The 14208-nt window shown below is 35.8% G+C and overlaps 1 protein-coding gene across 1 annotated transcript in view; it reads right to left on the reverse strand.

The window, feature by feature from the left end:
- Positions 1-14208, reverse strand: part of ADAMTS20 (ADAM metallopeptidase with thrombospondin type 1 motif 20) — a gene marked incomplete at both ends in the record, with an annotated part of 95778 nt that overhangs the window by 53112 nt on the left and 28458 nt on the right. Inside the window, 5 exons of the mRNA XM_082498477.1 lie at positions 9434-9538; positions 10893-11034; positions 11682-11828; positions 12949-13054; positions 13380-13420. Of these exons, the coding sequence (XP_082354603.1) occupies positions 9434-9538; positions 10893-11034; positions 11682-11828; positions 12949-13054; positions 13380-13420 (541 nt within the window). The remainder of the gene's footprint in view (positions 1-9433; positions 9539-10892; positions 11035-11681; positions 11829-12948; positions 13055-13379; positions 13421-14208) is intronic.

The following is a 14208-nucleotide window of genomic DNA, read 5'->3' on the forward strand; positions in this document are numbered from 1 at the left end:
CATAATATTTTATATTTTTATTTATATTTTGCAATAATTCTATATTTACCACTAATTTAACAAATTTGCTATTACCATTAAAACTGAATTGATATTTAAAGAAATAATAATTCTTAGAGCAAGATACTACATTGTAATGTTTATCGTGTTACTTCAGATTTTATTCCTGCTGAAGAACCACCTATTTCCAAGTAAAACTTACATCAAGGTGCAATTTTCATTTCATCTGCTGGGATTTACATTATTAAGATGACAAAGATTGCAAGAATAGTCTGTTGTGGTCATATCAGTTATGAGACTTCACCATCCCATATCTGTAAACTGTTATTATTCACAGAAAGTTGTAATTACTAGCTTGCTTTTTTTTTTTCAAAATAATCAAGCAATCAGTCCCTTGCTCCTAAGTATTTACTATCTAAGTCCCTGACTCTGCACATATTTATCCACTTCAGTGGTTACTTAAAAAGTACACGACTAAAAAGTCTAAACGAGAATCTTATGATTGGTGCATGTGTGACTTTTTCCAAAGAACCAACACTAATCCTATTGATGACTTATGGCAGTTGGAATTCTAATTCACTTGTATGCTTTAGAAAATCCCAAGTGGTATATTTGATTACAACAGAGTGGAATAGTTTAAATACTAAAACAGAATACTTACAAGATACTATAATGTCAGCACCATGTCTCCTGCTGACTTCTATGTGGATAACATGTCCTCAACTTTGTCCTTGACTCCAAAGACCCTCTGAAGCATCAAAGACTGCCCACATCTGGAGACAAGACACTGGGCAGGATGGACTACATGGGGTCAGTGCTCATACACAATAGAGAGAATTCTTTATTTTAGATGACTGTTTGCAGACTCAGGATTAGACTGATCATTAGGTTGTCAGGAGGGATTGCCCCGGTCATATTGACAGGGAGTGGCCTATTCCATACTTCCGTGTAGTACATACATGGATCAGTCACTAGAATCATCAGAACAGATTATATCAACTCAACTGCTTGTTATTTCTGAAGCTTAGACTTTGCCTTTCTGGGACACAAAACAGCTTCGAATTACCTTAAAGTCCAGAGGGTTTTGGTAACTAAAGTCTCAGGCACATAAAACAATTTAAGAACCTCTGATACATAGAAGATAGAATTATACCAGGATTCTACCCCATTTTAAAACTAATTTAAATGTTGCATAGAATTTCTCAAGAGTTATTATGATGTTACAAATTTATTGTAGGAACTATCAATTAACATAAATTTTGCTGAACACACAGAAATGATGTGTGCAATCTTTCTGAATATACCTGAATGACATAAAACTCAAACATTGTTCAGCGGTTTTATCACTGTATAAAATAATTCCTAGAAGCATTTTTTTCCAAATTAGTATATGCTTTTATTATGTTAATACTTATGCTGATATGCTAACATTTTGCTCTCAAAACAGGAATTTGTCACAGAATCAAGATTCTCCTTTTGAGTTCCTAATCCAACTTGGCGGTAAAACTGCCTGCCTGTATAATTCTTCATCACACCGACTCTTGCACACGGGACATATTTTCTAAGGCCCAAATGCCTTCCTCTAATAATATGACCGTTCAAGGTGATTTTCAAGCCCAAAGCAAACACAGAACGAAAGCTAGATCTGTCTTGTCGCACGGTCACTTAAATTTGCTAGATCATCACTTGCTTGATGCTAAGACTAATGCTTTAACTTAACACCAAAAAGACACCATTATTTCACTGCATATCTGCATATGATTTTCCTACTGCAGTGCTTACTGATAGTTTTTATTACTTTTTCCAAGATGCCCTTAGGGTACTTTTGTACCCAAACTTTCTAGTACCTACCACCACATAAAAGTCTAAGGTAAATATGAGGAAACATTAAGAACTTGCCTTTCCAAGAACTGTAATTAGCATCATAGGAAATAATTTTTATTACTATAGGCTGAAGATTCTAAATCCCTCTTCACAAAATGAATACTGAATCCAAATATGACCAGTGACCTAGAGTTTAAGTTCTTCTTCCATTTACAAAAACATTTACAATAACTTGAAGGGAGATTTCAGGAAAAGACAGAGTTGTAAAATGAAATTTTATGCCCACAACAGCATTATTTTGATCCATAAAAATGCAAAGCACGTGTTCACATCTGGGATTTTAATAGCTTATTCAACAAACTTGTCTCAGCTATTACTCTGCTGCATTCCTACAGAAGCAACATGATGAAGTCACAGTAGAAAACTCCAGCACCAGATGTGTTCCAGATGTTCCTCTATGCTTGCTTGAATCATTGCTTCACTGAGAATACTACAATGCACAGAACTTTCATAAACTTAAACGTAATCGCTAACAATTTTTTCCCCTACATTTGTTATAGAAAATATAACGTAGGCATCATGTAAAGTGAGTATCACTTGTAATTCCAAACATACTGACTACAGGAAGTGGCAACTCTGCTCTAGCCAAGGTCAACAGTTGGTTTTCTGTCAAAAAGGCATAAATTCTGATCCAAATCCACATGTAATTAGGGAGGGTTAATAGTTCAAATTTGGGATCAATGAACCTACAGGTACCCAGATTTGTATTTATAAATCACCTGCTTATAATAAGCAGTTTGACTCTTGCCTATGGATTAAACTATGACTTGATAAACTGATTTCAGGTACTTCCAACTTATCTCATACCTTATGAACTTGCTAAATTTGCAGGAAAGCAATTTTGAAAGAAATTATTAAAGTGTTAATTGCCAGACTATGCTCAATTTTGACTGAATCAAAGAGTGATAGGTGCACCCAGAACAGGACAAGAGCTCTTCTGAAAACAAGTACTTCATTCACAGCCTGGTATGACTCACAGCAGGAAAAGGACTCTAAGTTCACTCTTACTGCCTATCTTTTCCAGGATATTCCCAGAGATACACATGGTTTTTGAAGATCTTGGGGCAAAGATTTAAACACTGATGCTCAGTGTGTGAGGACAGTTTCATGTGTTAGAACCCTGTGTAGCCTTGCAGAAAAGGAGGTTCAGGGAAAACTATTCTTCTATTTCCAGACAGCGACATGTTTCCACGGACATAGCTGGTAGCTGGTGGTGCTTCTGATGGTGCAGGAAATAAGATGACTGAACGCTGAAGACACGTATGAGGAGAAAATTAAAAGGACAAAGCGTTGCAGAAGTGGACATGATGGTCTGCATTTTACCTTCCAAATATCCAGTTTTATTGTTCTGATTTCTTTTTGCCTTATAAAATATGATTTCTTCACTCCTGATATCCAGACAGGGTCCTGAGAATGACTACAAGCCAGTGAATAGCACAGGAAGAGAAAGTTGTAGTGGACTGAATGTGGCAAAAGAAAATGGATATAGCTGGTACCACAAAACAGATAAACACTAACCACAGTGCTGCAGCACAAGACCAGTTCACTACACAGCATCTGGCCTGTAGGTGAGGTCTGAGCATAACTGTCGCAAAGTAGATTCCAGTCACGTATTGCTGGGAAAGGAGTCTGAATCTTAGACATTACATAGATTCAGCACATAACCCCATGAGCAGGGAGTGAAGAGAACACCCACTCAGACAAATGCCAAAGTCTACAAACTTCTGAGCTGTTGCTTCTGGCTGTATTTGTCTCTATGGGATGTTCCCATTTCCTGTGAATGAAAGTACTGCTACAGACCTCTCTTTGCCTTGTCTGCAGCAAGTGGATGTAAGGAAACGTTTTGCTGCACATTAGACCTATGTCTCCTCTCCAGCTTCTTCCTGTAATACACTAGTCAAGGAAGTTCAAAGAACCAAGATGAGAAGTGGAGCCTAGAGCATACAGTAGCAGTGAAAATAGAGCAGTCAGTAAAATGAGTATACAACGCAGAAGAAATGGAGCTTGGAGAAATGTCTAACTGAAGTTCTAACTATTGCATCTCAGGTCTCTATCTCTGTAGCATGGATTCTCAGATGAGCCAACATATATTAGTCAGATGACATTAACTATTAACAAAACCCACAGTATTTTAAAAATTCTTCAACGTTTTCAATTTCTTTCTTGCAAAAAACCTACATGCCTTATTTCTCCCTTGAAATATTCCCACAGAAAGCTTTTAATTTTTCTGAAATCACGTCGTCAGAAAAATATTTTACAGAAATCCCACTTTACAGAAAAATTCTTGGTTTGAGCCCTTAAATATACTTTACTCTGTTTTTACAGTTCAAAAGATCTGCTGCTTCCAGATGGTTAAAAATCCCCCTATCACCCAACTCTGATTTTTTTATACTTACTTTACACATACATATACACACATAATGAATTATTCTTTTAGATTAACTATCTTCATGTATTGCATTCATGATGTAGTCAAGGTATGCAATTATTTTAAAAAGAAATCAATACATGGGTAGTAACCTACAACTGAAGAACAGTGAGCATATCTCAGAATCAAAGACTTGTACTTCTTGTACTATCAAAGCAATCCTTTCTTGGTCTGCATCCACATACTCAATTGCCCCTGGATCCCTCTCCTTATGTAGCTATAAAGTGACTAGGATGAAATCTTAATTCTTTTGATAGCTATTCTAGATATTTTTAGAGACACTAGCTCAATATACAATGTATATCTGGAGTGAATAGAAGTAATAAACATTTCTCTCACACGCACACAAGGTAATGCTTTCCAATCAAACTTATATGTATCATGTGGATTCCTTCTTGCTGTTAAACAGCTTTTTCCAGACTTCTCTGACATTTGGTTTTTTACTGGTGTTTAAGTAGCAAACTGTCCTTAGGTAGAACACTGGGACACGTCTGGGACATGGAAAAGTTTGGGTCAGAATCACAGAGCTACCTCCTACCTCTTTCTTCTAATGTCCAGGGAATCAGTGGAATATGGGCATATTTTTATACTGCTCAGGAATCCAGGAAGCATAACAGTGCAGCCCTTCTCAGTGTCTCAAAAATAATAACAATTAAAAAAAAAAAGACACTTTATTGGATATTTTGTATGTTCTTTCCTTAGCAAAAAAAGACTTGTTTTGAGAATGTCACTCCTAGAAGACAGATTGCTTCACCGACTGTTCTTCTTTGGAGGTGGGTTTTTTGGCTCAGATGTGCATCACCATCTCCAACAGATGAGTTACCATTACTGGAATATCATGTACACTACACTGCTAAAAGCTGCATAACTTACTTATACAGAAGCCATGATTCTGAGCCAGGTGTAAGCTGGAGATGGACGTGTGTAAGGAGAGTTTGTGTATCAGCTGGCTTGTAACCAATTTGGTTACACATTTCTTTTCCATAATGCTACTAGCTTACCACCCTGTTTAACTAGGTTCTCCATAAAATGGGATTAAGTATTTTCTGTGAATGACATCAACCACACCGTGAAAACTGGTACTCTGTAAATTTAGAATTATGAGCAAATCCGGGGAATCAGGGATTCTACCTACTAACATTATTTTGTGGGTGCTTTTTGGTTTGGTTTTGTTTTTTAAATCTGAACAAAGATATTCAACATGCCAAAACTTTAATTGCTTTCCAAACTCACTTCTTTTTTGGAATTTCAAAAAGAAAGGAAAAAAAACCCCAGAACTTCCTATGCTCAAGGTGAGGAGCAATCTTTTGCACTATCCCAGAGCACAAGTGCAAGTAAATTCCTCATTACAGAAACCCTTGGTAATCTCCCAAAAAATAAAGTAAACAGGTAATAAAAGAAAACAAAGCAATTGAAAACATAATCCATATGAAAACATTATCCAAAGATAATACCAAAAGCTTGCTGGTCTGCAGAAATTTCAAAGCAAAAGAAATTTCTGACTAGAAAGAAATATGAAAACCTAAGAGGAAGCGGGGCAAAAAGATCTACTCTAAGTCCTTCATATTTCCTAAACATCCATCAAATTAGCTCCTACCTGGAACATGATGCCAACAAGAATGGTTAAGAGAAGGAAACCAGCCCAATTAAAGCATTCCAGTTTCTGTCCTAATGGAAAATAACTCTATCATACATGTTATGTGGGCACCCTCTGCTATCTTGGTCCTCAATGCAGCATATAAACACTCTCCGTATTGTCATTTATTAAGTTTTTAATTTGTAATTTGTACATATAGCTTATACCACTGCAACCAAAGTTACAACTGTATATCAGAAATTCACTGTGGTATCCAGTGAGCAGGCTACCTCTGCTTACTCGTACGGCATAGTTTTTAATTTTGAAGATGGTAACTGTCATTACAGAGACAAGACACGAAAAAGCACTATTTAATAATTTTTCATGCCATTGTGCCTCATTACGCTATAAAAATAACATTTTAATAAAATCTTTATATTCTGGTTATATCATATAATTCTATTTAGTTAGACAATCCAGGAATGTATAGCTTTGTATTTAATAATATTTCTCACAAAAAAAAACCCAAACAACAGAAATACTTTCAAGCAATGACTAATATAGTCCTATGGTGTGTAGAAATTCACCACTGCAAAACTAGTAAGTGTTTACATATGGCATGTCTAGGTATATTTACTATCATTTTGTCTCTGAAGTACCAACTAGGCCAAAGAATTTAAAGGCTGTATCATCTGCTTCAGGGAAGGTCTGTGTGATGTTAGAAGAGCTGGCAGAACCTTAGACTTCCTATGGACCTTTGTGAAGCCAAATAAGCAAACAAAAAGCATCTGAAGTGATGAGACACAACATGAGTATCAATGGAGTGAGAAACTGTTCTCAGACACAGCAGAATTGCTACCTATAGGCTACTGTCAAACCTAAGCACTCAGAATGTATAAAAAGAGGAGATTGAGAGAAATTTTCAGATACTTCAGCCGAAGTCCAACAGGCAAATAAAATTCATTTTTGCAGGTAACTCTAGGATGAACAAAATGCAGTTTGATCAGCTTAAAGAAATTTGAGTAGGGAGCAAATTGAAGTAAAAATGAAAGTTTTCTATTTTAGTTGTATTAATTCTAGATAATTAATAAAATTAACTCTACAGAATTAATACAAGAAATCAAATTCCCAAGAAAATATTTCCTTTATTCTCTATAAGACACCAAAATGTTAGGCTGCATTTTCCCTTTAATGTTTTAAGAAAATGCTACCCATACCTACTAATATTATTTTTATAGAAGATTTATATCTTCTTTTATTTTGGGAAGGAAAAGACACAAGGACTGCTAGAGCAGTCCATAGAGCAAGATCCACTAATCAGACACACAACCTGAAGAAAAACTAAAGATAAAACCTAAAGATATGTGAAAATAAACTCACGTGTCAAATCTAAGCTTAAAAAGTTGATACTAAATTTACAAATGCCTTAAATGGATCTTTTTTGTATTCACAGCAATAACGCTGCAAATGCCAAATATAAACTTATTTAGGTTGCCAGCAAATATTAATTACAATTACTAGTCGCCATGTCTTACTCCCATTAACATTAAAGAAACTTGCTGACTAAGCTTGAAAGGAGCTGTCCCTTAGACAGCAACAGATGACAACGTGCCAGATTAATTGCTGTTCTTTTTTGCATCTTTCAGAGGTAATGACTGTAATTAGCTCTTCACTTCCTAGAGAAAAATGGTTTCACTGCAGTAATTGCATAAAATAGGTTTTTGTATTCCTATATAAAAGAAGTCCTCTGATGTTAGCAAATTAGAGTCAAGTTGATTGAACTAAAGATTACACATGAAGTTTATATAAAAGACGAGACGAACTTCCTTTCTGATCAGTGACTGACTGAAAAACGGGTTAAAGATTATAACACCAGCTGCATACATAGGATTTAATCAAGAAAAGCTTTCACCACAACCTTCAAATAACTTTTCCCACTCTAGCAAGAGGGAAAGAAACCATTTGAGACGGTTTGCCCACTAAATTGTTACCCATTAAGACAGTATTTTCAAATGCCTCACTACTACTACTGTCTTACCAAGTACAGAAAAAGAAAAAAAAAAAAACAAAACACAAAACCAAAAACAACCTGTAAAGGGTAAAAGTTATTGGGGGAAATTTAGTAATAACAATGAAATGTAGCAGCCTATTATATACAGAAATTAGACCAGATTTTTTTTAATCATCTTAGAACCTATAAAACTATCAAAAGGTAAAAAATTAACAACCCCTGAAGGTCCCAAAGCACACTAAAACCCCTGAAGGTCCCAAAGCACACTAATATTAAAAGCAGCTCAACGTGATAAACCAGCCATACTTAAGATAATCATTGTCATATCTGAGCATGTCAAAATTCTCTGAAAATTTTATTCTAACAAACCCCTAACAGGTAAGAAAATAATTCTATTAGCTGGTGGTGGACTGAGACATGGAGAAGCCAAAGACTAGATCAGCAAAGAACTCAAGCACCTAATTTCTGTTTGCTTCCCAAACTACATACAAATCCAGAACTAAAACCCTCAAATCTTCACTGATAACTCTGAATTCAACTAGCCTCCACCACTCACTACTTCTGTTTCCATCACAGTTCTGTAAGCACCTTGACTATATCTACTAATTAGATATTCATGACCCTTATGGACAGCCCAAGACAGGCTATATCCTCAGAGGAACAGATCGAGATCTGCACTCAGAAACAACCTGCCAGATGAGGAAGTAAGTGAGCTGCACCCTCAGGACCCAAACACTCTGCCAAACAAACCAATGAGCAGCGTATAGGAAGTCCAGCTTTTATTTCTTCCTTTTTAAGTGCCAAAGCATTCAATCCATACCTCACATAGCCAGGCAGATTCCTATGCATTGGAGCGTGAGAAGAAAGCTGCTTTTTAGCACTGAACAGATCCAAGTATCTTGAATTACGTTACAATAGGCAGGACAGTATCTGAGTGCGAGGTATGCGTGACTGGGGCATTTATTTGAGTAGGGGAAGAGGTACTGATCCATGCTTTCATATTTTGTCTGAAACCTATGCAATGTGCAAATATCTACTGAAACCAGGATTCTAATCCAGAGATTCCCTCTTTCCAAAAAAGTGTACTCCTGTACCTAAGTCATTCATACTTAGTTCATTCCGGTTCAGTGAAACAGCCTCAACAAGACAAACTGGGAGAAACACATTTTTGGGATGTCTTGTTTCCAGGAAATTCAACTTTGGAGCACTACTGATGACAAAAAAACTCAACTTGTTATGAATTAGCTGAACCTTTCAAACAGAAGGAAAGATGGCAACTTTCCCCTGAGGCCTTCCACCTGTTTTTAACCAATATGGCATCTGTAAACTTTTATAATTATTCTGAACAGACAACCTATGTTATTTATGTCACAACATTACAGGACTAAGAGAAACTGCAGGTAAAGTCAGGTAGATACTGTTCACACAATCAGCATGCTACGGGTTCAGTATTGCCACAGAGCAAGCACTGATCTTTCTGGTCTGGATCAACAACTTTACGTATGCGAGCACCGAGAAACAAATGAAGGCTTACCATTCCCACGCCACAAACTGTTCCATCAGCCAAAGGCATATGCTGAGTACGACAACCCTTGTGAACACCTTCTGTGCTTGTGCACCATAAGCGCTTGCATTGTTTCTAAAAAGAAAACAAAATTATTTTTGTTGTACCTGTAACACCATTTTAGACATTAGTTGGGTTATTTGTACTACTTTCTCATACTATGTGGGCTTAGTGTTTGTTATTAGTACTACCACTTCTCACAGATAAAACCCCACAAAACCAAAATGGATTTTGCTTACAGCCAGGCAGGAATGTGGAATATTTGAAACTGATCCCATTAGAAATAACAGATAACTTGATTTTCTAATTCAATAGAAAATTTCATAAAAAAAGTAAGTAAGACGTTATGGTTGATACAATGCAGCACAGTTTGAGTATAATTCCCAGATAAAGACTCTAACCGGAATTCTTAAAAAATACATCAGCTAGAAAATTAAAAAGGAAGTCTCCTTTTCAAATTCTTAAAAGACTCTGAATGGACAAATAACATTTATGGATTACAAAACTTACAAAGCAGTCTTCAGTAACACCATGTTCAGGTCTTTGAATTCCCCTTTACTTCTCTATACTGTTCCCATAAAGCCCAACTCCTCCTAAACAACATTCTACCTCACCAAAAGTGCCACTACATCAGCCTGAACCTGATCTTAAAGTCTCTCCTCTAAATAGCTCCAACAAGTCATACAATACTAGGAGAGGTATTTGACAAGTTAGTCCAAGATCTAACTCTACATAACTTTTTGACTGTAACAAATGAAGTCATAATCTTACATTTGTATTTATTTTATATTGCACTGGCCACATTAAGTTTTCAAAATACAACTTAAGTTTGAATATTAATCTACTCAAGTTTTCTTTCCAGATCCCAATTTTGCTTTAAAGAAATTTTTGGTTCAGTATACAAAACGTACACTCTAACAGGCATGAAAATATTTTTGACTCTTTGACAAAGTAGAGGGAATCTATACTTTGGACCAAACATTTAGAACAAATATTTGAATTAATATATTAAATTTCAAGTTATACATTTTTTTAAAGCACTAAAAGAAGCAGATAAGAAAGACCTGTTAATGTAATACGGGGGCTATAATGTGAAAGCATTTGTAGAAAGTGTGGAAATAATCCCCTTTCAGTAGTTGCAGGAAGCGTTAATTTATGCAGCTTTAGATCTCGTAAAGGAATTATAATCACATTTGCAGATGTGCAAATCAGAGTTAATTCATCCTGCTTTTTAATTCTATATATTTCTAGCATATGGAGCTGCAATGCTCTCCACTGAACTCTACCCGCTTCAACAGAACAGAACCTGAACTTTGACATATTTCAGGATAAAATTCTTCCAAACCCAGAAGTGCTAAGATTTCATTTCTAAACCTATCTTTTGGTACTATTTTAGTATAGATTGAGGATGACCATGTTGTTCACTTACCAGATATGGGCACACTTGTGACCCAAGACCAAACATAAGTTCACATTGCTTGTTGACATCATACATGGACCCAGGCAGCTGAGAGGAAAGATCATATATTCTTCCACTAGGTTTGTCTAGGAGACATTCACCATAACCAGTACTGTTGTAAAAACAGGAACAAAATGTGATTAAATTGCTCTTAAATCATTGGGAGTCTACTCACACAACACTTACACATGCATGTCACAGTGGAGTTATGGGTTTGCATGCCTTCCTGCCTATGTAACGACTTTAATAGATTAAAATTAATAAAATAAACCAGGTCACTTGATTTTCCTTTATTGGATTTTGCATTATAACCTCCAAATAAAGCTTAATTTTTTTTTGCTTTCTGGCTGTCATTTCTCATTTTCACGTTCTTACAGGAAAAAGATGGTACTGCCTAAAATATACCGGCTACTTATTTTTTAAATATAGACTTCCAAAAATAAATTGTGTCTGTTCTGACCTACTAAAATCACATTAAAGATACTTTGAATAACCAACACTACTATACTAAAAAAACCCAGTATTCTTTGCCTTATGTGTTGAGCGCAAAGTGCAACTTTAACAAAGCCATGAATCATCCAAAGAGTTAAATGCATGTGTCTTTCTGGAGGACTGAGGCCCTACAAGTCAGTGGTTAAACGTAAGAACAACACAAAACTAGTATTTAAGCGATACCTTTAAAAAACTTCTTAGAAAGACATGACATTGGAAAAAAAAAAAAAACAAACACCAAAACCACAGCATTATATTGATACTTACTCAAGAAATTCAGTGATATATTTTTGACTGCATTTTGACCAGGTCCACGGACTTGTATGATAATTTAAAGTTGGAGCCATCACATGGTATTGATGTTTAATTCCAGCTTCTTTACATTTAAAACTGTCATCATGAGGCACATTAAATCTAAAAAGCAAAACAGACAAACTCCAAAACAAATTCAGCAATAATTAATCGAAACTTTGTTGCAGCAGCAAATGCTTGAGTTTTGAGTTTGAAAATGCTTTAAAATTTAATGGGACTCAATTAGTATGATAATCTGACATTATGGCAATAGATATCTTAAAAATGCCTTACAAAGTTCTCTCCTTATCCAAAAGGCTCCTAATTATATAATGGTGGGGACAGTAGGAATTTTACAATTAGAGAGTTCTTTAGCTCACCAGAAAAACTCCAGTGTTTTGGGAATGTGCCACTTTAAATGAACAACCCATCTTCTCAACTGAATATACAGACCATCACTGTACTGTCCATAACATATTACCCCAATATTCACATCATAGGTCTTACTATTCAGTAACAAAAACAAACTACAGAGCACATCAACATCATATTTATGCAACTAACACATCATCTTATTTTATATCTCAGTTGAAGTACCACGACAAATGGCATGTATCTAAATGAACTTCCAGGCACATGAAAATCAACAAGCTAGCTACTGAGCTCTGTAACGTCATCGTTACCTACACTGTGGCATGCCTCATGGAGCTAGAGTATAGCACCTTTCTGCCATCACTGATGAGGTATGCTTCATAAAATAAAATGCTGTCATCTCCTCTTATTTTTCTCTGTAAAGTATTTCTCTTTGTGTTACTCTATTGTATTCTGAAAGGATCAAACACAAGGAAGAATATTTCTGCGTTATATTAACAATTGTCTTTTCTTAAAGGTAAATTCCTATCATAGCTAGAATGCAATTGGAGTTAACAGGACTATGTGGCACATCTAAGATACCTGTCCCAGTGTCCCAACCAGTTCATGACAAAAGGACAGAATACAGCTGTATGGCCAGTATCTCCCATAATTCAGGACACACACCAGCTAGGTTATAAAATTCACAATTTCTCTACCTCTAGGTGGTAGGCAGAGCTGGCTCACTGCAAGGGGCAAAAATAATGACTCTTTTAGAAGGACATAGCAGACTGCGCCCTCTTGTAGAGGCCATGCAGAGCCCACCACTGGAAACTGGTCATATTCAAAAGGAAATAAAAAAAAATTTACCTGCTGGGAAATAGGTACTTACACATGTCCAAGCTCATGCGCTATAGTAAAAGCAGCACTCAGTCCATTTTCTTCGCTTATTGAACAGCTGCGTAGTGGGTCACACATTGTACCTAGCTCTGCTAAACCTGCAAAATCGAGCCCTTATATAAAAGCTTAACAGAACGAATTTTCATGTAGAAGGATTGGCTCTATAAACAAATACTATGGCACCCAAGTTGAAAGTCATGCCTCAACTATGCAGCAAATTTACACAAAACCACCAACCACCTGGCACCAAAGTACATCTCAGGGCAGAATAGCCTTGAGAAGTTGATTTTTTTTGTCTGTGTGACTTAAACTTTGCTTCTCTTTTCTGATTTATTCCTAATTGGTTTTTCTCCCTTCAGGGAAATTCTCTTATAGATTTTCTGTTATAAAATCATACTGATTTAAAAAAAAAAAACAACTCACCAAGAGTATCACACTTCTCTCTAGCTCTGCAGATATCTTCCCTTGAAGGAAAAGATTTATTTAAAATTATTACAGTAAATAAAGGAACATTTTTTAAGTATATGACTGTTGCTATATTAATTACGGCAATCGCAAATCTGATTCTTAATTTTTAATCTTACAGTCCATTCAAACAATTTGCATTCTAGTGAAAGAAGTAGTTTAAATTCACCAGACTAAGTTTGCTTACCTAAGTATTGCTTTCCATCTAGCTTGCAAAGAATAAAAATTCAAATACTATGTTATTTCTCTACAATGCAGAAGGTAGATCAAGCATGAAATGCTGCTGAAAAACATGCAGATTGCAGTATACTTGAAACTATCTTATGTAGCAGACCATCTGCCAAACAACATAAAATTCAGAAAACAAGAAATTCAAAAAACAAATACCAAACAGTTTGAAGTGCTGGAGTGTATCCAACTTGAACAGTGGGAAGAAAAAAATAATAAAGAAAAAAACAGCAAAAGAGAGAATGTATTTCAGTGAATGAACATCAGAACCTCCACTGAGGCAACTGGTGTACAGGAAGAATATATACTAATATGGAAATGTTTTCCATTTGTAAGATTTTGGTAGTTCTAATTATGCCTGGGCTATCAGGAGCTGACTGTCACCACATCCTTCTGCTGAATCCATTACATACAACACTCTGTCCCTATCGCATACACATACAATGGTTAAAGACTTCATTTCCTTCTAACAATATCAGGTCTAAGTTATTTCCATCATCTTTAATGAAAGGTTCATCAGATGGTTAGCTACCAACATAGCACTTTCAGAATAATTGCT

The sequence above is a fragment of the Vanellus vanellus genome, assembly GCF_965231255.1.
Source record: "Vanellus vanellus genome assembly, chromosome: 1".
Lineage (NCBI taxonomy): Eukaryota > Metazoa > Chordata > Aves > Charadriiformes > Charadriidae > Vanellus > Vanellus vanellus.